Below are 27,347 nucleotides of genomic sequence, written 5' to 3'. Positions count from 1 at the left end.
CTGCTATATCTTATTCTCTTCTTTAATAGCAATGGTGGTTGTGCTCGCTTCAGCGGCACATATGATAGCAGTGGTGGCTAATATTTTATTGAATTTTTTTCTATGCCAAATATTTTCTCATTTTGTTCTCAGCTACCAAGATATGAGCTCAGTTGGCTCAGGCTCTGCCATTCCTTAACAGCTTTGTAGTGCCATGGTGTTTAGAGTAGTATGTGCTGTTGAATCACACATCCACATTTGTTGATTCACGTCTTAGTTATACATGAAATCTTTGCAGCACTTCAGACAGGTTGCTTCCACGAATAAATCTAGTTCCCTTATTTGATAAAACAGAAATAATAACATCAGGTACCTCATAAGATTGTTGTAGGGCTTAAATAAGCTAATATTATCAAGAGCTTAGAAGAATGCTGGCATACAGTTAGTACTTAATAATTGCTGGCTATAATCGTCAGCCCTGTTGTTTGGTATGTGTTGTAGTGAACACTGGCAGTGCTCTGCTGAGATCTCCTCAGGTCCCTTGTTGGCTCTGCTCTCATCTACAAGTTTCTACATGTTTATTGCCAAGGATGGTGTCTGTTACCTTCTTGAGAGGACTACCCTTGGGTGGCTGGAGGTTAAGATTTTGTCGGTGTCAAGGGGAAGTGTAAATAATGATGAGTAAGGCAAGTGGAAGGAATGGTTTCACGGAAGAGGTAACACTTGTGCTTGGCCTTGAAATGTGAAAAAGATTTGACTTTGGCAGTTACATGTCAGCTGCATTTTAGCTGTTTACCATGAACCACAAAATTGCCTTCAGATCCTGCTAATGAGTTTCAGAAGGAAACAGGAGCCAAAGACAATTTTTAAGAATTATGATGATTACAGAGAAGTAACTGATATGGAAAGTTAGTAAATTGGACTTCGGAAAGCAGTGGATTGATTGTTTCTTTGTGTGTTTGTTTCATTTGGTTATGTTTAAAGAAAATAGAAACATCGAAGAATGTAAAAACTGTGTCAAATCAGCGCTTTAGGCCTAATGTCCAACTGGGCACTACAGTCCACCTAGCCACTGAAGTGTGGCATTAATTTTTTTAAAGATATTTTATTTATTCATGAGAGACACAGAGGGAGAGGTAGAGACATAGGCAGAGGGAGAAGCAGGCTCCCTGCGGGGAGCCTGATGTGGGACTGGATCCCGGGACTCCAGGATTAAGACCTGAGCTGAAGGCAGGTGCTTAACCACTGAGCCACCCAGGGATCCCAAGTGTGGCATTAATTAAATTAGGACTGGTCTCTGGGTGTTTCTCAAGGTGCTCTGCACCCAGAAGGCACATGGCAAGCCTGATTAATTACCTCCAGGCTTGAACTGAAGGCTGGAGAGAGGTGTCTACCTACTAACAGCATTTTAGGTTCACCCAGGAGGCTCAAATGTATCTGTTTTCCTTCAGATCAAGCAGGAAGAAATGGTAGGAGATATCTAGGTTTCAACTATTACAGAGTGATTATGGAGTAGGAGTTTTTTTAAATGTTCTCTGTCAAGAACAGATCACTTTGTTTAAGTGATAACTTTAATGCAGTGAAGAAAGAGGGAGGAAGTGAGGCTAATCAAATTGACCTATCAACAGTGAATGCAAATGGAACAAATATAGTTTGGAAGCACAAAATAAAGATCTTTGTTGGCCATTTTGTACCTTAGATTTTTCTAACTTTGGAAGAACTCACCCTAACACAGAAGAGGACATGGTTCATAGTATTCACTAAAAAATCTTATTAACAAAATCTTACTTTACTTGATCTTCCACACCTAAAAACAAATACTGTTAAATGTCTACTTTGTGGTATTGGCCTATATAAGAAATCTTCAGTTTATAAATTTAGCAGTTCATTGGGGCTCTATTCTTACTGAGAAGATCTCATTTTCTTTTGGCCACAATGCATGAAAACATATCTGGACTTAATGTTCTCTTTGACACCTATTCTTGGGCCTGTCTCAGTAATGAACTCTGGGAGTTGCCTTATAGCATACATTTCTCTTTTCTTCCTCCCTACCCAAATCTTGGTTTTGCTCAGCACCAGCAGTGGATTTCTAAAATATATTTGATCATCCCTTGACTAATATTCCTCTAGCAACTATCATTGGTCTGGAGGTAGACATGAGACCAAAGATGACCCACTCAAACATATAGCCCAGATTTGTGGAAGGTTCTCTTTCCCACTGGACATATTCAGTGAAACTTTATCACTGTTGCTGTTGAGGATGAAAGCCAGCACAGTGATGAGGCTGAACCAAAATAATTACAGAAAATTGTTATCAACATCCTGATATACTAGAACCTGCCACACTCCTGGGCTTCTTCCATAAGCAATATAATATATTTCCATGTTACCTATAGTGATTTGAGTCTGATTTTCTGTTACATGCAGCCCAAGGCATCCTATAATCTCCAGAGTCAGAAGTAATCAACATTTGTTGAGAACCTTCTATAGGCCAAATGCTATGTATTTATTATTGGAATAATAATGGTGAGCAGAGGGGCACCTGGGTGGCTCAGTTGGTTAAGCATCTGCCTTCAGCTCAGGTCATGATCTCAGAGTCCTGGGATCAAGCCCCGCATCAGGCTCCCTACTCAGCAAGAAGCCTGCTTCTCCCTCTCCCCTGCTCATTCATTCATTCATTCATTCATTCATTCTCTCTCTCTCTCTCTCTCAAATACATAAAATCTTTAAAAAAAATAAACATGAGCAAAGACACTATATTAATGTTTGTTGGATCCACAAACATAAAGAAGTTTGTAGTTATGAATCAGGCTTTGTTCATGGTGCAGACTAGAGGTCAGTAAACTTTTTCTGTAAAGGGCCAGATAGTAAATATTTTAGGCTCTACAGGGTAGGCATTCTATGTTATGATTACTTCAGTCTGCCATTGTAGTATGAAAGCAGCAATAGACAATGTGTAAACAAATGGGTATGGCCAATGAAACTGTATTTACAAGAAACAGGTGGTGGGCTGGATTTGGCTCAAGGACTGTAATTTGTTGACCTTTGGTGTTGAAAACAACACCTTGGTAGATTGTAGCCTTGGGAATAACTATAGACACCTAAAAGCCTTGATAAGCCACCTTAGTGAGCAGCGGGACATTTATAGTCCAAGAGATAAGATGGAGTTGGACTAGAACCCATCAACTATCAGAGATAGAACATGGGCTTCTGCCTGGGAGGTTAGATGATTTCACAGGGTCCTGCTATCTCCAGGATATTTTTATGCCTCCCTCAGTCTGTAGTGACTAATGTGCTGGAACAACTTAAATATGTTTCATTGCCTCTCTAGAAGAACAGTACAGTGAGTATGAGGTAGAGAAAATACCAAGAACTAGCAGAAGGTTCTGCGAAATTGTGAGGGACAGGTTACAAATTCATTTTCCTGATGAGATAAGAACTGTGACTATCCCATTTACAGATGGGCAAACTGATGTGCCAAATCCAGTAACTTGTCCAAGTTTGCATAGCTAGTAAGTGGCCGAACTGTGGTTTGAAGCCTCACTGTCTGGCTCCAGAGCTCACATGCTCCTCTTTGGTCACTTTTAACCTCTGGGAGATGTATCTGACCCTTCAGGGGGGCCAGAAAAAGGAATAGTAGACTATTCAATGCCTACCTCACACCAGAAAATGTATTACTCAATTTATAAATATCCCTCATTGAACCCCCATGTCGTCTGTGAGGTATGTACTCTTCTGATGTACTGTAGTTGTGGCAACTAGCATTTACTAAATAATTGGTCAAACTGGTAAACAACAGCAGTGAGGTTCTTTCATTCCATATTGCTTCCCTCTCCTCTCTGCTGTGATGTTTATGCACTGAGGGCACCTGTAAGACCCCGTTGGAAGTCCACCCATAGCCTTACTCTCAGATAAATGGAACAAAGCAGAAAACATTCCTTCAGCCTGGTATTTATGGACAGTTGTGACCTATAAGCTGTGTAACATTATCCAGAGTTGCCATGACATTTATTGAAGCATTGCTTTTATAGTGAAAACTGACAAGAGTTCCTCATGCTGTTCTAGTCTTTAGGCATACTGAAATCAAAGTGCAAGTGTATTATGTTTTGTTCCACACAGCTGGCTCCACCGAGACGGGCCACTAAGCAAGCCAGAGTTTAGTGTCATCAAGAGACTGCAGAGCCCAGCCTGGAAACAGCCATTCCCATTACGGCTTTGTTTTTATGTGGTTGATTCCATCATTTTAGAACAGGATCAGGAAGGAGAGAGAAGAGAGGAACAGAGGGGGAAAGTGTATTCAAATTGGCTACATGGAATCCTACAGATAAGCTAAATATTCTGTTCAAATGGAATCAAAGTGATTTCTAGACTTACACATTCAGCCTGGAAGTTAAGGAGACCAGTTAGTGCCAAGCAATAATATCCTCTAATACTCTACAAATGTTTGATGTGTGGAGCTGTTTGTTTTTCCAAATCCTATCACTACCACTAAGAACAAAACTAGTTTAGGGGAGGAGGGCGGGGGGTGGGGGTGAATGGGTGACGGGCACTGAGGGGGGGGCACTTGATGGGATGAGCACTGGGTGTTATTCTGTAAGTTGGCAAATTGAACACCAATAAAAAATAAATTTATTATAAAAAAAGAACAAAACTAGTTTCACCTTCTAAAAAGCCTAAAGGCTCACTGTCCCCATAAAACTGGGAGAACTATTGGATTGGACTTCTAGTTTGGTAAACATTTTGTTTCAATCCTAATAGAATTGCCACAAAGCTTCTTAATGGATTAACAGAAACTCCCAGTGTGAATGTACTGGCTCCTTTATAAAACCTAAACTCTTTTTTTTGAGTCACAGAGAAATGAAAAAAGAAAATCCAGCTCTGCTTTAAACGAATTTAAAACCTTGGAGGTTTTCCTACCAAAGAACTTAAGAATTTACATATATACACACATATATAGAGGAAGTAACTTAAATTTTGATTCTACAGCACTTGCATCCAAGTAATTCTTACTTGTAGGGCTCACCTTGGGAAAGGGCCACAAATGCCTGATATTGAGGGATGTTTCCAACATTGGATTATCCAAATAAGTAAACATACTTGCTAGAACATATTTTTTTGTTTGAAATAATACAGTCACTGTAGTCATAAGTAAAATAGTCACCTATGCAGAATGTGTGTGTATACTATATATGTCTGTCTGTCTCTCTCTCTCATGCCTTTGACTTTTCTCCAAATTCCCCTTTCAGTAACCTTTTCCTTTCCTTGTATACTGCTCTAACCAGGATTGATATAGAGGACATGGTATAGAGACAGCATGGGTTAATTTGCACTCACATCCAGGAAACTACCATTCCTTTTTACTGTAAATTGAAGAAACAAAGACCTAGAGAGCCTGCGTTGTTCTTGGGGTAGGTTGTTGGGGCTGGGAGGGTGAGTGAAGAGGACTCACCCTCCAAAGGTAGGTCAGTTCATTAGGGAAGTTTTAATTAAGTGAATACCAACTCTATTCATGGGAAAATAGGCATTTTATAGCTAAGGAAATATACAAGTGAAAACTTCACTAACAGAAAAGTCACCTGTAACATTTTAGATTTCAGGCATGTGACCATTCTATAACAACAGTTTGTATGAATATTTATGTATTAATGGAAATTAGGGTTTAACTAATTTAAATCTGTATTAGTAGGCTGACATGCACTTCCTAATTTTTCTTTTTTTTAAGATTTATTTATTTATTTTTGAGAGGAGTGCTTGACCAGAGGGAGAGGCAAAGGGAGAGGGAAAGAGAATGAAGCAGACTGTCCACTGAATGCAGAGCCTAACATAGGGCTCAGTCTGAGGACCCTGAGATCACTACCTGAGCCTAAATCTGATTGAACGCTTAACTGACTGAGCCACCCAGCTGCCCCATATTTACTAATTTTCCCAATCATTTCATTGCAGAGAAATTCAGTATAACTCAAACATTCCATGAAAATGTCTAAAATTAATGAAACTGGGATCCCTGGGTGGCGCAGCGGTTTGGTGCCTGCCTTTGGCCCAGGGCGTGATCCTGGAGACTGGGGATCGAATCCCACATCGGGCTCCCGGTGCTTGGAGCCTCTTCTCCCTCTGCCTGTGTCTCTGCCTCTCTCTCTCTCTCCATGTGACTATCATGAATAAATAAATTTAAAAAAAAGAAAAAAAATAAAATAAAATTAATGAAACTTTTGTATAGTACAGGATTTTTCTTTTTTTTTTTTTTTTTTTTTTTTTTTTTTTTTTTTTTTTTTAGGATTTTTCAAAAGTGTTTAAAATCACTAGGATCTGTAAAGGGCATCAATGTCTACAATATTTTTTTGTATTAGAAATCCTCAGTCCAATTAAATATTTAATATCTTCTGATATATTTTCATTATAGAAGTAATATATTCATTATAGAAAATTAGAAAATACATGTAATTTGAACTTAAAGAACTCACTCTCTTCCCAGAGACAGTTTCTACTTGTTGAATTTCCTTCCTGTTACTTTTTTGTGTATACATATAATTTTCACATAACTGGAACCATATTACACATATAATTTATATTCTCTATATTTGTTTAATGTTATTTAATGAAAAGTTGTCATGATATTAAAAATTCTCTAGATGCATAATTTTTATTGGCTGGATGAGATTTCATAACATGGTTGTACAATATTTTCAATTTCCCTGAAAATCCTTATTCGTAAGTCTTCTGTCTTAATTTTTTATTATATTATAATTCATATTTTGATTTATATTTCTTTAAAATTGAAAATTTGTTTTCCAGAAATGTGTCAGTTTTCTCTTTATTATACTATTCCCTCATACCCCTGCTAACATGAAAATTGTTGTTACAAATGTTTACTAACATGATAGTGTCCTATGTCAATTTGCATTTATGTGTTTATTAGTGTTTTTACAGGATTGCAAGCAATTTTTATTTCCTCTCATGTTTTTTTTATTCATGTTGTTTGTCCATTTACTATTGAGTGTTAGTGCTGTTTCAGTATAGATTTGTATGAATTCTTTTTGTCATATTTGGGAGATACATGTCTAAGATTCAGCAAAAATTCATTGAGTACTTACATACAAGATATAGAATTAGACGTGAATTAGCTTCTTATCTAACAGAAGCAAAATTGTATTCTATTGGATTGTGCAAAATCTCCGCTTTCACATTGACTCAAACTCAATTGATACATTCTTTGTATAAAATGTAAATAATTTATACCTTTAAAAGATGCTATAAACAGTATTTTAAAGCCAGGATATGCATTCTCCCCTACCTCTGTAATAGTATGCATACTATTTATGGGTGTAGAAATTAGGGTAAGTTCATCTCTGAGTGTCAGAAAAACCAAAATAATAGTAGAGGAGAGTTAAATAAGAGAGAAGTTTATTTCATTTTTTGCCTTGATCAAGTCATGAGGAAAGCAGTTGGGGCTCGTAATGATGACTCCATGCTCATCAGAGACCCAGGATCTTTCTACCTGATTAGTCTGCTATCTTCAACATGGGCTAATATCTGTTAAAGTAAAAAAAAATTGGGGATCCCTGGGTGGCTCCTCGGTTTGGAACCTGCCTTCAGCCCCAGGCGTGATCCTGGAGACCCGGGATCCAGTCCCACATCGGGCTTCCTGCATGGAGCCTGCTTCTCCCTCTGCCTGTGTCTCTGTGCCTCTCTCTCTCTCTCTCTCTCTCTCTCTCTCTCTGTGTGTGTGTCTCATGAATAAATAAATAAAATCTTTTTTAAAAAGTTATTCTGACATGTATTAAAATGGTAAGGAATACTTTTTATTCAGGACTATTGAAATACATTTTAAGACTATCACAAAAAAATTAAAAACAAAAGGCTATGGCAATAGGGGAGAGAGATCCAGGCCAACTCCAAATGCAGCAAAGGCAGCTGGGGATTTATAGCCAATGAGGAGAGTGAGGGGGTCAATGAATGGAAAAACTCTTACTGAAAGCAAGCCAAGGTAACATATCAAGAGTAGGAGTATTCTTACTATGCTGATTTGGCAGGATTCCTGCTGAATCTGGGCTATGCAAGCCAAAGACAGAGCTCAAGGACAAAGACTAGTCAAAGAGAGACCTCAGAGGAACCTGTCTCAAGTTTGGTCAAGGTGACAATCTTTGTTACACCTCATGGTCCAAGATGGCTGCTCCAGTGCTTGTCATACTGTCCTGATTCCAGTCAGCAGGGAGAGGGACCGAGGGCAAAAAGAAAGGTTCCCTTCCCTTAACGATATTTTGGAGAAGTTTCACAGATGACCTTGCTTTCATTGCATTGGCCACCATGTGGTCACATGACTGTACTTAGCTACAAGGGAGCTTGGATATGTAACTGGGAAATGTGTTCTTTCTTCTGGGTGGCCATGTGACTAACTCACGTTTAGTTTTTTTAAAATATTTATTTATTTATTAATGAGAGATACAGAGAGAGAGAGAGAGAGAGAGAGAGAGAGACAGGCAGAGGGAGAAGCAGGCTCCATGCAGGGAGCCTGATGCGGGATTTGATCCTGGGTCTCCAAGATCAGGCCCTGGGCTGAAGGCAACGCTAAACTGCTGAGCCACTGGGGCTGCCCTGGAGTTTTTATTGGTATAAAAGAGTAGGAATATTGGGGAAAAAAATAAGCATTCTGAAAAAATGGATGTAATTAAGAATTATTAATTAGATTTGTTAATTACTCCAAACAGATCTTATCTTCCTTTTCATGGAATCTGAAAGCAATCATCAGAGGTGAATTTCAGTGAAGCATATAAGAAAAAAATAGCGCATAAAGAAAATGATATTTGTATTCATCCTCAATGAATTTTGGTGACTTGACATCCCTTGTACTATGTACGGCTACAGATAACTAGGAAAACTGCCAGAAGTGTTTTTTTTTTTGTAATCACCTTTAGCTATGAAAATGAGTTCCTGTAAGCACCACCTAAAAAAGTAAAATGGGAAAAATTAAGGACTGACAACTCTCCTTGCTGAGCCTGTAAGTCCTTCCTTGCTGCATTTAAAATAATTTATACAAATTCAATTTATAGACATTTTAGAATAAATGTCAGCTCTGTGTTTACAAAAATTAAAACTAGTGTGTGCCTGTCAGTAGCAGAAGCAATTTTAAGGGATTTTTCAAGGGCAACATGTTCTCTTTGAGTTCTTTTTTTGTCGGGAATCCCTGGGTGGCTCAGCTGTTTAGCTCCTGCCTTCGGCACAGGGCGTGATCCTGGAGTCCTGGGATCGAGTCCCTTATAGGGCTCCCTGCATGGAGCCTCCTTCTCCCTCTGCCTGTGTCTCTGCCTGCCTCTCTCTCTATCTCTCTCTCTCTCTGTGTGTGTGTGTGTCTTTCATGAATAAATAAATAAAATCTTAAAAAAATAATAGAAAAGAAGGAAAAAATGTAAAACTTTTTTAAAAAAACTTTTTTTGTGTGTATGAATGCCCAATTTCTTCCTATCAAGACAATCTTTGCAATGTCAGAGGAATAATCTTTAAAAGCCCAGTAATTTATCCATGTATTTTCTTTTTTGCTGTACTGATTCTATCTTCACCCTCTCTTTTCCTGGATGATTTACTATATTGATAACAGGACTTCTTGCTGTTTTTGACACTCAAGAAAGGTATCCTTTGGATTTCAGATTAGCAAAATACATCCTTGTTCCTCATTGGGCCAGGAAATTGAGACAGGAGTTATTAATGTTAATAGTCACTAATAGTTATTTCAAGGTATCCCCAGACTTGGTTTGCTCATTATGTATGAGATCAGTTTCTGCTATGATTTTCAGATTGTAGTTAATAAGCACTTGTTCGCCTGTTGACATGGCTTTGTAGATCGCCTGGTATAATCCTATGAGTTGAGTATTTCATTACCAGGAAGTGCTTGGTGTCATCTGCAGACATGAAGATTCCACAATGCCCTCTATCCTTGAGACCATTTCTAAACACGTGAGATTGGCACAATTCACAAGATTTCTCTGTCTAGACAAGTGTGGTTTCAAATATTTTTTTCTTTATTTATTTATGATAGTCACACACAGAGAGAGAGAGAGGCAGAGACACAGGCAGAGGGAGAAGCAGGCTCTATGCACCGGGAGCCCGATGTGGGATTCGATCCCGGGTCTCCAGGATCGCGCCCTGGGCCAAAGGCAGGCGCCAAACCGCTGCGCCACCCAGGGATCCCTAGATTTTTTTTTTTTTTTTAATGATAGGCACACAGTGAGAGAGAGAGAGGCAGAGACACAGGCAGAGGGAGAAGCAGGCTCCATGCACCGTGAGCCCGACGTGGGACTCGATCCCGGGTCTCCAGGATCGCGCCCTGGGCCAAAGGCAGGCGCCAAACCGCTGCACCACCCAGGGATCCCCAATATTCTTTTTTTAAAAGATTTTATTTATTTATTCATGAGAGACACACAGAGAGAGAGAGGCAGAGACACAGGCAGAGGGAGAAGCAGGCTCCATGCACCGGGAGCCCGACATGGGATTCGATCCCGGGTCTCCAGGATCGTGCCCTAGGCCAAAGGCAGGCGCCAAACCACTGCGCCATCCAGGGATCCCGACAAGTGTGGTTTCAAACCCATTGTTCATTACTTTCTCTGAAGCAAGCTTGCTATCTAGATCAAACTTTTCCCTGATTCTCAGATGGTCTCGATTCTTTTTAATCGTCTTTGATTTGAAAGCTAATCTAAAGCTACATGAAGCTTATTGGGACCAGAGCTGTGTTTGTTGAGGAACAGCCCCATTGCAGACTGTTTGTCATGTGAGACTTTGTGATAAGAGGCTCCTGGGACAGATGGCTTCTGGTGGGAGAAATCAGACTGAAGCAACCCTTCATGTTTACTGAGGTTTCACTTTAAGTGTGCTTGGCATGGCTTTGCACAACTAGGAAAGAAATAGCAGTTGCTTATAAGCGCTGTGTCCTTTTTGAGCAAAAATATATTAACAGAATAAGAATCAAGAGGAATCTGGAGGAAGAGTTCAGATTTTGAAATATAAAATTCTGGACCTGAGCCCCGATGGGCAACACTTACTAACCCTGTGACCCACAGCAGGTTTCCTACCTGAGATTCCATTTTCTTATTTATAAAATGAGAATCATAATGTCTTTCTCATAGGATGCTGCCAAAGCTTAATGACATGACATGTAAGACAGAGCACCTGTTGTTATTGTGGCTGGGTTGTGCTGTTTAGGTTTTTTTTTTTTTTTATGATAGTCACAGAGAGAGAGAGAGACAGAGACACAGGCAGAGGGAGAAGCAGACTCCATGCACTGGGAGCCCGACGCGGGATTCGATCCCAGGTCTCCAGGATCGCACCCTGGGCCAAAGGCAGGCGCTAAACTGCTGCGCCACCCAGGAATCCCTGTTTAGGTTTTAATAATAGGTTCTGCACACAGAAGCTACAATCAAAATGAAAGAAGTATTTTTATAATCAGAGTAGAGAAAGGAGATCCGATCCCCCTCCCTTGATTTTCCTTAGGCAATTATGAACTAGCCCCAGCCCAATGTTGGTGGCATTGCCTCTGGATGCGAATGAAAGATGGGAATGCTAGGAGCTGTGCAGCCACTAGCATCAGGCTGCTGTGACAGTATTCTGCTGGCATATATTATTTCAGTAATTTTTGTCTCATTGTGTTGGTTTAGCAATACTTTTCATCAGTCATTGTGGTTTTGCTCTCTTAAAGGAATATCAAACGCTACTTCTAGGGAAGGATTTAGCATGCAGGCCTTGCAGCAGAATCTGAAGCAGAACCTGAGAACAGCATTTTTGTAAGTGGACAATAATGATAAGACCTAATATTTACTGAGTTCGTATCATATTTGTTGGAAAATAGTTTTGGCTATGGGTGACAGAGACACATTATAATAATAGCTTAAATAAGATGGAAATATATTGCTCTCTAATAGAAAAGCCTGGATTGATTGACAGCTTTGTGATATTGTTCTGGTGGCTCCATTATAGTATGGGTCTGGGCACCTTGTCTTTTTTGTTGTGCCACCACCTTGACAGTTTAGTTCGTAATCCAAGATGACTCACTCTTCTGTTTTCATCTTAGCCTCTGGAAGCAAAGAGGGGTTCAAGGAAAACGGATATCCCTTGCCCATTAGGGCCCTGACCTAGAGTTTGTCTATATCATTTGTGATCACATCCCATCAGTTAACATTTAGTCCTATAACAAGACCTAACTGCAAGGGATACTGGGAAATGTAGTCTTCATTCTGAATGGCCATGAGCCTAGTTAGACATGCCACTAATATAGAAGAAGAGAACAGATATAGAGAGACAAGAACCAGAATTGCCGATTCCATAATACTCCATGTCAAGCTGGGCTTAACACTTTATTTAGTGTTCACAACATCATCTTCCCTAATGTTCATAAAAACTTTATGAAGTTGCAGCTATTATGACTCTTTTTTGCAGAAAGAGTATTTTGAGGCAGAGAGGTTAAGTAATTTTCTTAAAGTCTGTGATATGATAAGTGGCAAAGCCAGGGTTTGAACCTTGGCAGTCTGCCTTCAGAGCCCTATACTCTGGGCCACTATACAGTCCTTGCGTTGTGTTATCTCTCTTGGGCTTTGTGTTCCCCCAGATGAGATGGGGGATTGTTGAAGGCATCGAGGAATCAAAGATGCTTGTGAATTGTTATTTATAGCTTCCTCTTCCAGGCAGCTAATTGCTTTCATTCCAAAATTCCCATCTTATTTGGTGCAAAATAATGTTTGGTACAATTGAGTCTAGACAGGGTAACAAAAGAAAAAGAATGCCACACAAATGTGACAGGAATTTTAATGAAAGCAATTCCTGATTTGAAAGGAGTGTGTCTATGCAGTGATAAAGCAAGCAGTCTTTGTAATGCATTGAACATTTTTGATGATGGAATGGAAAAAATGAATTCAGTGTATCACCAGGATATAGCAGTGAAAAGATTCTATCATTTAACTACAGCTGAGATAGTTCATCTCTTCAGTCTTTAAGATTTCAATTACAAATAGGTCATCAATTTGCATGTTAATATCAGCACATCTGTGTAACAACAAGGAAATCTAAGGAACAAACTGATATTTTAAAAACAGAGAGCATCCCCCCCCCGCCCCCACCCCTGAGTTCATCTGAAATAAAGAATCTGTGTTAGTGGGTATTAAATGTCTTCAACTTTTTTAAATTTAAATTTAAATTTTTCATCAGTTTCTAACAGTTGATTTGGGGCCATATTTATCTCTACTACACTTTTCCCATCTCCCACACTCTTTGCTCTTCTCCACACAAGAACAAATCGAGCAGTTGGTTAGATTTTTTATATTGGCAAGAATCAAATCGTTTTTCTTTCTGAACAACAGTGTAGGAATGAAGTTAAAGAAGATAGAAAAAGCTCTGGAAGTCCTTATTGAGTAATTGAGAACATTTTGTAGTTTTCTCAGCCTTGAATTACTTTTTCAGAATGTGTTTGATCTCAGTTTTAGCCAATTTCAGGTTGACTTTATTCTTAACAGACCCAATATTGTACATTTTTCTCTTCTCATTCTCTTTTTAATAATGATGGCTTCATATTGTAAAGGGCTTTATAATTCACAGAGCACACTACCATACTTTATTGCCTCTGCCTCCTACAAACACCCTTGGATGAAGATAATATAAGGAATCATTATCTTTATTTTGAAGTTGAAGTAACTGAGAGGTTAACTCGAATGCCCAGTGACATCTAGTTAGCAGCATGGCTGAGTTTTCCTTCCTTCCTTTCACTCTTGATCTCTTTTTTTTCTCCTTCCTTTCCTCCCTCCTCCTCTTCTGGCACTTGCTAGCTTGTGCTTATGCTTTCTTTTATTCATTCAATTAAATGATACCTATTATGTTCTAGGCACTAGGCTATGTGCTGTAAAATGTATAGCTAAACACTACAGAAGAGTCTTGCCCTCATGAAGTTGATGGAGGAATTGGTGAGTAAAAACAGCCAAATAAATATACAATTAAAAATTACAGTAAGTGCTATGAAGAAAAAGAGCACAGTTCTGTGAGTGAGAATAAGATGGGTATTGGCTATAGATTTGGTGGTCGGAGAAAGGCTCTCTGGGGAAGCAGCAGTAAAAGAAAGCTAAAAAGGATATAGGGAAGTCAGATGAAACCCAGCCAGCCAAAGAACACAATGGACTAAGTGTTGCTACAGTAACAGCCCCAAACTCTTAGTGGCTTAAAACAATGAAGGTTTATTTGTCATCCATGCTGTATGGCCTCAGACCAGAACTCAGACTTACAGAGCAGGAACTATTTGGGACATTGCCATTCTCCATGCAAAGATGAGAGTATGAGGTAAACTGTGTACTTGCTCTTAAAGTGAGTGGTATGGAACCACATACCACATTTCAGGGACCAGTGCTAGTCACAGGATTACATTTAATGTCAAGAGGGCAGGGATGTGCCATCTGACTTGTTCCACTTTCCCAGCCTCCCTTGCAGCTATTGGTGGTGCTATGATACCGTCTGAGCAGAGAAACCTAAGGAGAAGTCTAATAGAGGGAATCCACAAGTCAATTTTTGTTTTTGGTTAAAAGATAAGTACAGCTGACACAGCTTGCTCCTTCCTCTTGTCTTAGAGGAGGATGCTATTCTGGAGCTGGCTGGCCATTTTGCATAACAATGATAAGCCACACTTTTTTATTTTAGAAGACTTTATTTATTCATGAAAGACAGAGAGAGGCATAGACATAGGCAGAGGGAGAAGCAGGCTCACTGCGGGCAGGGGCCCATGCGGGACTTGATCCCAGGACCCCAGGATCACACCCTAAGCCAAATGCAGATGCTCAACTACCGAGCCACCCTGATGCCCCAATAAGCCACACCTTAAAGAGAAGGGACTTCGGTATCCTGAGTCCTTGATGACCTGATTTGCAGCTGAACTAATGCAAGAACTGCCTAATCCTGAATTTATTATGTGGGCAAAAAATGAAGCCTATTTTTAAGCCTGTTACTTGGAACCAGGAGCATTTCAAGGCTATGTGGGTGCAAGAGATGAACAGATACTGTGCTTGACGCCCAGAAAGTCACCTTCCTCACACGCCTTTCTCAGACTGGGTCAGCAATGCAGGAGCCAAAGAAGGCCTACCTTGCTTTGTAGTGCTGGATAGTAAAGCAGAGGGAAAAGGCATCTCCCATCCTATTCCTCTCTTTGGGCTCCCTATACCAATACCAATACCTTGGTACCAATTCTCCCAGTTCCGATTCCCTCCCTTTAACCTTTCTCTTCTGGGGTGTCTGCAAATGGCTATGTCCTTTTCATGTAAATTATCCTAGGCACGATTAAATTAGGACAATTTCTAAGAGAGATCTGAAAGATCGGGCTGTTTAGTATTTGGTGCCAGCCTATGGAATTCGTCCCATCCTTTCCCAGTCTCAGAGAGAGCTCCCAGTAAATGTGGGACAATTAGCACCAGTTGTCTTAGAAATTTCCCAACCAGTGTGTTGCGACCTTTAAATTCTTGCTTCCTTGTGGCATGATTTACATGGGGCCCCAAGTCTTTTCAGACTCTGGAACTGAACTAGGTGAAGCCTGATTGCTAAATAGACTGTTGTCAGTAAAGCACAAAGAAAGATGCAATAAAAATGTTTTACTTTGGGGGCCCCTGTGGCTCAGTCGGTTAAGCCTTCAGCTCAAGTCATGATCTCAGGATCCTGGGATGGTACCCTGAGTTGGGCTCCCTGCTCAGGGGGGAGTCTGCTACTCCCTCTACCTCTCCCTACCCCTCCAACTTATGCACACACTCTCTCTAAAAAAAACATAAATAAGATCTTTAAAAAATGTTTCTGTTTATGGCCATAATTTCTCCAAGTGGTTTCACTCACTCTGAGGAACCACTAAGTGATTAAGGAACTGGTAAGTTGAAGTGATTCAGGCACCTGATCGTGGAATTTTTTTTCCAGAAGAGAATTTGCCACTGGAATGTCCTGGAACACCCCTGTTTTTTCAGTTTATTGGTCTTTAGCCCACCAGTCCATTCAGATAGGACTGCTGTCCATGATTGCTATCTTTGTTCAACCCATTTTAATCACTTTGGTTTCTTTTTATCATGTTGCATGCATTGTTGTAGATTTCAAATAAGTAGTGTTTTATGTCTCCTGTACCCTGAGATGTTCAAACATCTGTTGTGATTCCTTAGATAATGCATTTGTGGTTTTCAAATGAGGACTCATTCTGTTATTTGTATTTTTATTTTTTAATTTTTTTAAAATTTATTTATTTATGATAGTCATCAGAGAGCGAGAGAGAGAGGCAGAGACACAGGCAGAGGGAGAAGCAGGCTCCATGCACCGGGAGCCCGACGTGGGATTCGATCCCGGGTCTCCAGGATCGCACCCTGGGCCAAAGGCAGGCGCTAAACCACTGCGCCACCCAGGGATCCCCTCATTCTGTTATTTTAAAGCTTGTAGCTTCTGCAAGTTTTCAAAAGTAAATTGTATGGAGTTTTTCTTATATTCAATTTCATTAAGCTGGTTGTTCACAAAGAAAAGGACATGAGGGTACTTAGTAAGCTCTAAGTCAGGGATTAAGAAAATTTGTTATGGGTTCTTGTTTGTGTTTTGGTGGATATGAACGAGAACTTAAGAGCACTCTCTAAGTCTGCCTGTTGTAATACATGAATTATCTTAGTTAGTCCTCCTCTTGACTAACATCGAGGATAATGGGAGTCCTTAGCAGAAATTGTTTTGACTCATTTTTGTCTCTGAATACCAGAATGCCTGGTACACAGACACTCAAGAAATGCTCATTAGATGAATGAAGGAGACAATTAATCAAAGGTTTTAGAAACCTTACTCCTGGGCACCTGGATGTCTCAGTGGTTGAGCATCTCTGCCTTTGGCTCAGGTCATGATCCTGGGGTCCTGGGATCGAGTTCCACATCGGGCTCCCTGCAGCAAGCCTGCTTCTCCCTCTGCCTATGTCTCTGCCTCTCTCTGTGTGTCTCTCATGAATAAATAAATAAAATCTTAAAAGAAACCTTACTCCTCCCTTTTAAAATTCCCCATTTAGGAATCTCTCATAGGCTAGGAATTAAAAGACCTACTTTCTGGTTTTATGTATACTACTCACTGTCTTTAACATGAATGACATAATATCTCACAAGTTAGTTTGAAGGCTCCAAATAGATAATAAAAAGTTTATGACATTTAAGTACCTTATAATCTGACACAGAGTTGGGTCATGAACAGTATATTCATGAAAGTCAAGTCATCATTCCTGCTTTAGGGAAGATGCTAGTCTAGTTGGCATAACAAAGCTCAGTATCACAAATGGAAAAGGAAATGATATGAGATGTGTGAAATGGTTCTGGGATGTTTGTTTTTTTCTGGAACATAGAAATGTTGTGTTCAAGAAGGGACTGGAGGGGTGCCTGGGAGGTTCAGTCTGTTAAGCGTCTGACTCTTGGTTTCAGCTCAGGTCATGATCTGAATCTAGGTTCCATTATGAATTAACTGTCCACTATGGCAATGATTCATCCACTACACTTTGGTCTCTTGATTTCTAAAATGGGGGTAATAATGTTCTTACATGATTGTTCTGAAGATTAAACAATATAATATATGTAAAGGAAAGGCACAGCAGAGAGTCTGCTGGAGTTTCTCTCCACCTCCCTATATCCCTCCCCCTGCTCATGTGCTCTCTTGCTCGCTCTCTCAAATAAATAAATCTTTTTTTTTTAAAGAAGGGACTGGAGATCAATAGTATTAAGGAATATCATGCCTTTGAACCTTTTTTTTAAAAAAAGATTTTATTTATTTATTCATGAGAGACAGAGAGAGGCAGAGACATAGGCAGAGGGAGAAGCAGACTCCTCGCAGGGAGCCCGATATGGAACTCAATCCCGGATCCTGCCCTGAGCCAAAGGTGGACGCTTAATTGCTGAGCCACCCAGGCATCCCTGCCTTTGAAACTTTTAAGTGGAGATGAACTTATCTTTTAGAGTAGCGTTTTCCAAATTTGGCAGTATGTTAGAAAAAATAGTCACACTTTAAAAAAAATGCCATCAGAGTCCAGATGGGGAGGGAAGAGTGAGACTCAAGAATCCATATCCTTTAAAATCTTCCTAGGTGATTCCAGCATATAGTCAAATTTGAGCCCAAATGTTCCAAAGCTGTGCTTCTCAGGCTCTAATTACCTTTTTTTTTTTTGGTGTGATTTTGTGAATATGCAGAATCTGATCCAATAGATCTGAAGTGGGGCCTGAGATTCTGCATTCCCAGTGAGTTCCCTGGTGGCACCGTTGCATCACTTTGAGTAGCCCATTTCTAATGTGTATATTTTTAAAAAATTACATGTCAGGTAGTAAAAGAAGGTCCATGACTAGCAATTATTTAGTATATACCAGGAACCATGCTGGTACCTTTACATTTATTATCTTGTTTAATCTTCAGAACAATCATGTAAGAACATTATTACCCCCATTTTAGAAATCAAGAGACCAAAGTGTAGTGGATGAATCATTGCCATAGTGGACAGTTAATTCATGATGGAACCTAGATTCAAACATAGGTGTATCTGACAGCAAAGACTAGAGGTCACTGGAAGTTGTTAGAAAGCCTCAAATGCTAAGCGGAAACGTTTAGAGGTTCAGAGAGGGCAGCCTGGGTGGCTCAGTGGTTTAGCACCGCCTTCAACCCAGGCTGTGATCCTGGAGACCCAGGATCAAGTCCCGTGTTGGGCTCCCTGCATGGAGCCTGCTTCTCCCTCTGCCTGTGTCTCTGCCCCTCTCTCTCTCTCTCTCTCTCTCTCTGTGTGTGTGTGTCTCTCATGAATAAATACATAGAATGTTGTGTTTAAAAAAAAACACAAACGATATGTTTTTCAACTACTGATATCAAAGGATTGTTGATTCGAGAGAGAGAAACTGTTTTCTGTAAGTATCTGGCTCTGACTACTTGATTCTTTCAAGTATTCTTCCAAATGAAAATACCTCTTAAATAAAGAGAACTCTGCTCCTGTCTACTTTTTTTTAAAGTATTTTTTTTTCTCTCTCTCCTTCCAGGAAGCTGAAAAATGAACTCTTAGAAGCAAAACGTAGAAGTGGGAAGACTCAGCAAGAAACCAGCAGAGTCTGTGTTCACTGCCAGAGAAACCTGGGCTTAATATTTGACCGAGGAGACCCGTGCCGGACCTGCTCACTGAGAGTGTGCAGCGAGTGTCGGGTCTCGGGCCTTGATGGCAGCTGGAAGTGTACTATCTGTGCCAAAGTCGCGTGAGTTCCTTGCCTTGGTGTGGAAAGCCAGATTCGATGACTGAAGGGCTTGGAGTGGGGAAAGAAAAAAAGATAAGAGTGTTTACAATTTAGGGATAGTGGGCACCTGGGTGGCTCAGTAGTTGAGCATCTACCTTCAGCTCAGGGCATGATCCTGGGGTCCTTGGATCGAGACTTGCATTGACTTCCCCGCGGGGAGCCTGCTTCTCCCTCTGCCTATGTCTCTGCCTCTTTCTCTGTGTCTCTCATGAATAAATGAATAAAATCTTTAAAAATAAAATGAAATTCAGGGATAGAGAATAGAATTAAAATCTAGCCCAATACAGACTCAGCAATGCCTTTGTAGAATTCAGGGGTGGGGAATGATGATGCATGAGCGAGCATACACAAGCAAAATAGAGACAGAAAATGGCATTTTTAGTTTTAAAAACTATAAAATGGTAAAATTGGAAGCCTCACAGAAGGAGATCTCCTCCTACATTTGAAAACCACCCACAAGCTTTTCTTCACTTAAGCCCCACCTGACTCCACATGTCTAATCGGAGGCAGAGGCATTTCCCCAAGGCCATCTGTAGATGTTTGGGGCTACTGGCAAGATGAGTATGAAATATCCAGCCTACTATCCACAGCAGCCAAGGGGCAAAGCTTTTTCTGAATCTATTGAAATGATCGTATGGTTTTTATCCTTTCTCTTATCAATGTGATGCATCATGTTGATTAATTTGTAAATATTGAACCCCCACCTCTGTTCTATCTTTGTATTCTGATATGGAGAGAGATATATGCTAAACTCTCGCAATGCTTGTGGATTTTCTATATACCCTTTTAATTCTGATAATATTTGATTTATATATGTTGAAGTGATAGTCTTGAGTATAAATATTTTGGATGTGGTATTTTATGGGTGTACAGAAACCTTTTTCATTATGAACATTCCATCCTGATTTCTAGTTATGATTTTTTCCTTAAAGTTTACTTTGTTTGTTGTTATGACTGCAACAGCATTTTTTGTGTGTTTCTTTTAGTACATGTTTGGTAAGTTCTCTTTTATCCTTTTAACTTTTAATCTGTTTCCTTATATTTAAGGTGTATCTCTTATAAGTAGCATATAATTGTGTGTGTGTGTTAAATCCTGTCTGACAGTTGTCATTAATTAAAATACTTATTCCATTTGTACTAACAAAATTACTCATCTATCTTACTTAAAATCTACCACCTGTTTACTCTTTGTCCCATCTATTCCATTCTTTTTTTCTATTTATTTGCCTTCATTTAGGTTGTCTATTTTTTCTATTTCTCTGTTATTTAAACATTATATCACTTGTCTAATGATTACTCTAGAAATTATAACATACATTCTTGACTTATTAAAATCTAATATAAATTAGGGACACCTGAGTGGCTCAGTGATTGAACTCAGTGGTTGAGCCTTCAGCTCAGGGCATGATCTTGGGGTCCCCAGATTGAGTCCCGCATTGTGTTCTTTTAAAAAAATAAAATAAATCTAATATAAATATAAATTAGTACTTTTGGCTCTTGTAAGGTAATACCAGATTCTTAAAATCCTTTAACTCCCTTTACTCCCCTTTCTACTGCTATTGTATATATTGTACTAAATATCTGTATATCCCTTTACTCCCCTTCTACTGTTATTGTACATATTGTATTAAATATCTGTATATCTATATCTGTACACATATGCATACACATATATTTATACCTACATAAATGCACACACATATATACTTTGTCTTAGTCCATCCAGACAGCTGTAATAGAAGGACATAGATTGGGTGGCTTATAAACAACAGAAATTTATTTCTCACAGTCTTGGAGACTAGGAAGTCCAAGATCAAGGTTCTAGGTGTGTTGTCTGCTGAGGACCTGCTTCCTGGTTCTTAGGCAGCCTGTGTTCTCATTATGTCCTCACATTATGAAAGGGGCAAGGGAGCTCTCTGGGGTCCCTTCATAAGGGCAACAGTCACCTGCCAAAGGCTTCCCCCCCAAATGCCATCACAATGGAATTATGTTTCAACATGGATTATCCATTCAGACTAACATACTTAATCTCAGAAGATATTATTTTATAGTCAGTATGCACTTAGACTTACTACACTGTTATCCTTTCCATTGCTCTGGTTTTTTTTTTATTATTACATTTTCGTGTTTCCTTCTGGGGTAATTTTCATTCTGCCTAAAGGGGACCCTTCAGTATTTCCTTGGCATAGTTCTTCTAGTGATAAATACTCTCAGTTTTTGTTTTTCTTAGTGATGCTTTATTTTACTTTCAATTTTCAAGCATGTTTTTGCTAGTTACCGAGTTCAAGGTTAGAAGTAGTTAACTTTCACTTATTTGAAGACATTACTCCATTGGGTTTTGGCTTGCAATGTTTCTGTTAAGAAATCAGATGTCACTATGTTGTTGCTTTTTAAAAAGTATGATTGAGCCTTTTACGATGTGGGATTAAGGGTACTGATCCCCCACATAGTCAAAAATCCATGTATAACTTTTGACTCTGAAAACTCAATAGCCTCTGTTGTCCAGAAGCCTTATCAATAACATAAATAGTTCATTAGCACATATTTTGTATGTTACATGTATTATATACTGTATTCTGACGATAGAGTAAGCTAGAAAAGAGTTTTATTAAAATCATGGAGAAGAAAAAATACATTTATAGCACTGTATCATATTTATAAATACTATAAGTTTACATCATCTGTTTACAAGATGAATCATCTGTCAGAAACTGTACCAGTATTGTCTTCTATGATATAAAACACTGTAGATGTTAGGGGCACCTGGGTGGCTCAGTTGGTTAAGCAGCCAACTCTTGATTTCACCTCAGATCAGGATCTCAGGGTCCTGGGGTCATTCCCCGCATCAGGCTCCACATTCAGTGGAGACACTGCTTGAGATTCTCTCTCTCCCTCTCCCTATGCCCCTCCCTCTGTTCACACATTCATTCTCTCTCTTTCTCTCTCAAATAAATAAATAAATTTTAAAAAACACTGTGGATATTATATATATATTATTAACATTAGACCTGAAAAATGAGAAGATAATGTGAAAAAGAAATTGACATTTATTTACAGATATAACAACTCATGTATTGATAACGAAGAGAAGCAATATGATTGCTTTTTGGTAGGCTAGTGTAATTGATACTCTTGCTTCATGGTAGCCTAGCCTATACATGAATGCATGAGTTGTTATAAAAATTTTTATAGTATATGGTATTACAATCATATTAATAATACAGTTTTAGAAACGTTGTAATATTTTTAAAAACCACTTCCCTGCAATGATAGGCTAATACACAGTTTCTCCAACTAGTAGAGAAAAGCTTGCTGTAAGGGTAAACTTTCAAAATAACTTTGAAAGCAAAGTTAGAAAACAGTAAGAAAACTAATACATTATTAATCATATATTAATTATCATTCACCTTATGCCTATGTGAGGCTAGACATAACCGCTTCTGTATATGTCTTGCACACAGTGTTCTACATGATAAACATTTAGGCAGTAAAGATGATGACACAAAAATGTCTTATACATTTCTTGTACAGTTAGATTTTCGCACAGAGACACACATATGTAATGGATAAGTTTGTTAGCCATATGTACGTATAAGTTTATTATGTATGGCATGATGATTATTTACTATTTGTTAAGTGGGTGGGCCACCATAAAGGTCTTCATCCTTTTCTCTCCATGTTGAGTGGGCTGAGGAAGAGGAAGAGGAGGGATTGGTCTTGCTATCTCCAGGGTGGCAGAGGCAGAAGAGGTGGAAGAGGTGGAAGGGAAGGAAGGAGAGGCAGGCACACTCAGTATAACTTTACAGAAATATATAATTTCTGACATTTTTGCTTTTCCACTTCTCTAAAAATATTTCTATATAGTACCAATCCTCCTCCTACCACCTGCTTCAGCTTCAGTGCCCGTATCATAGAAGGGTCCATGTTGTAAAAGAAGCCAAAAGCCATATTGAATAATCGAGACTGTTCTGCCCAATTGTCTAATGCCACTTTATCTTCTGGCACCACTTCTATGTCTTTTTCTTCTTCATCTGGACTGGTTCAGAAGCACTCATGTCCATCAAATCATCTTCTGTTAAATCCTATGATGTGGGGTCTGTTAGCTCTTGAACTTCTTCAAGATTCACACCTTGAAACCCTTTACCCCTCCCCTTCACCTTTTTTGCCATTGCTACAATCTCTTTCATGATTTCCTTGATTGGCTCTGTATAAATCCTTTGAAGTCACACACAACATCTGGACACAGTTTTCTCTAGCAGAAATTTATTGTTTGGGGCTTGATGGTTTTCATGGCTTTTCCTGTAACAACAATGCCATTTTCACTGGCTTATCCTCCCATACTTTCATGTTCTCTCTATCAGGGTGCTTTCCATAATGTTGACAGTTCATTCCACAGAGTGCCATGTATAATGAACCTTAAATGTCCTTATGACCCTCTGATCTAAAGGCTGAATTAGAGACATTGTGTTTGGGGCAAATAGACTACTTCAATGGCCTTGGTGTTGTGAACTCATGGGATTCTAGGTAGCCAGGGGCATTGTTCAATATCAAAATAACTTTAAAAGGCAGTCCCTTACTGGCAAGGTACTTCCTGACTTCAGAGAAAAAGCATTGATGAAACCAATATAGAAGAAGGGTTCTCATTGTTCAGGTCTTCTTTTGGTACAACCAAAACACTAGCAGCTGATGTTTCTTTTTCCTTCAAGGTTCAGGGTTTAGCAGCTTTATAGATAAGGACAGTCCTGATCACAAACCGAACTGCATCTGCACAAAACAGATGCCTACAGTACAGTTAGCCTATTCCTTCCTTTCTTAAGTCCTAGTGCTCATTTCTCTTCATTACTAATAAATGTCTTTTGTGGCATTCCCCCCCCCCCCGGAATAGGACACTTTCATCTGCATTAAAAACCTTTTTGAGTGGATAGTTTTTCTCCCTAAGGAGTTTGTAAGTGGTGACTGGGAACTGGTCTGCTGCCTCTTAGTTGGTCAAAGCTGCTTCTTCTGTTATCTTGACTCTTTTTTTTTTTTTAAGGCAAACCTCTTTCTAAAATTACCAAACCATCCTTTCTGGCCTTAAATCCTCCAGGTTTAGATACTTCACCTTTCTTTTGCTTTAGGTTATCATATAATGATTTTATTTTTTTCCCCCAAATCATATGAGGGTCTATAAGTTACACCTTTCTTGTAGCAATCTTGCACCTACATGAAAGCTGCATTTTCAATATGAGATAGAGAGATGTTTTGCAAAAAGTACAAGGTTTTTGTGCTTGCTAGTTGTAACTGCAGCAACAGCTTCATGAGTTTCTTTTTCTTTTTTTTTTATAATGGTCCTTATACTGGATTCATGTATCTTGAATTAATGGGCAACCCCAGCTGCAGACCTCAATCTGTGGTGCATATAAAGCAATTCATCTTTTTCTTATAATTTCATAACTTTTCTCTACTTCTTGGGTGCATTTCCAGCATCACTAGTAGTACTGTATATGGGTCCAGTAGTGTCATTTGAGGTTTGAGGTATTGCGTTAAACCAAAAAATATGAGAACCATGAGGGATCGCTTTTTATTATGATATGCAGTTTACTATAGAGATGAACTGTTCATGTGGAGATGATTAATGTCCTATGGCATCTTAAATAGATACTTGCAATACTTGAGCTCACCACAATAGCAACAGGAGGTAGCTACAAAATTACATTAGGACAGTTGATACTACAGATAATTCTAATGCAATCATGATTTAATACTGCATCTTTAAGTTTGTTTACATTTTTCTCAGCTGCAAATAGTGCCATGTATGGTCTGTAAGTCTGCATAAATTTTGATAAATTTTAACTTTTTATGATATATTTGTATGTATTTTATGGTAGTGTGATAGACTAGTGTCTACATATATTTTAGGCATTCATGACACATCTTTTTCTTAATTTTTCAATACTTCTAGGCTGTGCAGTTCATCTGTGAGTTTTTTCAAATTGTCACAAATCTCCAAAAGTTTTTAACAATATATTGGGAAAAAATCTACATATAAGTGAACCCATACAGTTCAAAGTTGTGCTGTCCAAGAATCAACTGTAATAATAGTTTTCATAGTCTACTTTTGCTATTTTCCCCTTTTCTGTGGGATTTGCACAGTGTCTATAACATGTCTAGCCTCTGTCTGATTTTTCTTTATATTTGTCCACGTTGGGGTGTCTAGAGTGTCTTAAGTCTGCACCTATTAATATCTTTTGTCATATTTGAATATTTTTCAGATAATACCTCTTCACATACTGCTTTTTCTCTCTTTTCTCTCCCCACTTCAAATACTTCAAATATGTATCTTAATTCTATTTAATAGCTTTCATACATCTTTTATACTCCTTTCCATATTTTTTATCCCTTTATATCTTTGAATTCATTTTGCATATGTTTTTCTGATCTTTCAATTCACTAATCTTTGGCTATGTTTAATTTACTCTTAAGCACATTTATTTAATTCATAAATTCAGTTGTTTTTTTTCAGTTTTAGATTTTTCATTTTGCTTTTGTTATGTTTCTCTTTGCTGATTTTCACCCCTTTTCTCATAATTTCTTGGATAAATTATTTGTAATTACTTAAAACTCTGTGAATGATAATTCTATTGTTCGAGTTGAGAACTGATTTTCTGTTTGTTTCTCTTGGTTTTGGTCATATCTTGTTTTGTCATAAACTTGATAACATTTTTTAACTTGATAACTTTTGATTGATGGACAAAGTTTTGAAAAATTATAAAAGTTAGTGAGACTCTGTGTAGCAATATGTATCTATTGAGAATGTATATTTTACTTCCAAGAGGGAAATAAAATAAGATTACAAAATATTCAAGATTATTTTAAATCAGAGGTTGAGCTTATTTCAAAATTGGAGCCTCTTTCCCTGTGAGAGCTGATCTATCTTTGGATCACATTTATTACTAGGGAATAGTCCTTCAAGTTCTCAAAATTATACCTATTAGGTAAGAGAGGTAACTGATTTTAGATTTTATAAATATAAAAATAGTGGAAATTTGAACACTAAAAGGTTACGGTTATGTTAATAGAGTTGGAATGAGTATCAGAATTTTTTAAAGATTTTATTTATTTATTTATTCACGAGAGACACAGAGAGTGAGGCAGAGACATAGGCAGAAGGAGAAGCAGGCTCCTTCCAGGGAGCCTGATGCAGGACTCCATCCCAGGACCCTGGGATCATGACCTGAGCCAAAGGCAGATGCTCAACCAACTGAGCCACCCAGGCATCCTGAGTATCAGTTTTTTTGTTTGTTTCTTTAACCAGCTCTTTCCCTACCAAATGATGTCAAGGTAGGGTTTACCATTTCAGGGCAATGAAGAAAAAAATGGAATTTTAACAAATGACTGACCTTCCAATTGTAGAGTCTGAAGACATATAAGGAATTTCTCAATAACTGTTTTTCTAATCTTCTATATTATTTTATTTGATTCATAGTATTAAGTCATTTCTATTTCTTATTCCATTACTATTCAACCTCTTCTCTAATCCTGGACCCTCATTTACTCAGACAATATAACTAGGGACCATGACTCATGAGTGCTTCAGTCATCAGAAGTTACTTCAATCTTCAATATGGGTAGAGGAATTTTTAAATTTTTTTTATAATAAACTTATTTTTTATTGGTGTTCAATTTGCCAACTTACAGAATAACACCCAGTGCTCATCCCATCAAGTGCCCCCCCTCAGTGCCCGTCACCCATTCACCCCCACCCCCCGCCCTCCCTCCCCACCCCCAGTTCGTTTCCCAGAGTTAGGCTAGGAGTTTTTATGTTCTATCTCCCTTTCTGGTATTTTCCACACACTTCTGTTTTTAACTTCTAAATGCCACTTGTAATCACTGAAGCATACCTCTCAATACAAGACCCAAAGGTCTTGTGTATTTACACATTGCTAATTCAAAGTTTTGCCATCAATTGAGCTGATAGTCAGTATAGATGGTAATTACAGGCCTGACTGATATAAACTTTCCCCTAAATCTTGTCAGATCAACACTAGGTTATATTAATAAGAGATTAACTTGGGACGCCTGGGTGGCTCAGCGGATGAGCATCTGCCTTTGGCCCAGGGTGTGATC

General features: G+C 38.7%; 1 protein-coding gene across 6 annotated transcripts in view; it reads left to right on the top strand.

Annotated features, from left to right (window-relative positions):
* Positions 1 to 27,347, top strand: part of SYTL5 (synaptotagmin like 5) — a 241,191-nt gene that overhangs the window by 140,873 nt on the left and 72,971 nt on the right. For all 6 annotated transcript variants that reach the window (XM_072815151.1, XM_072815150.1, XM_072815152.1 and 3 more), the window contains one exon: positions 18,993 to 19,202. In XM_072815151.1, the coding sequence (XP_072671252.1) occupies positions 18,993 to 19,202 (210 nt within the window). The remainder of the gene's footprint in view (positions 1 to 18,992; positions 19,203 to 27,347) is intronic.

Source organism: Canis lupus, chromosome X (genome assembly GCF_048164855.1).
Source record: "Canis lupus baileyi chromosome X, mCanLup2.hap1, whole genome shotgun sequence".
In the NCBI taxonomy this organism is placed as follows: domain Eukaryota; kingdom Metazoa; phylum Chordata; class Mammalia; order Carnivora; family Canidae; genus Canis; species Canis lupus.
The sequence above is the reverse complement of the archived record's forward strand: the minus strand, read 5'-3'. Positions and strand labels throughout refer to the sequence as shown.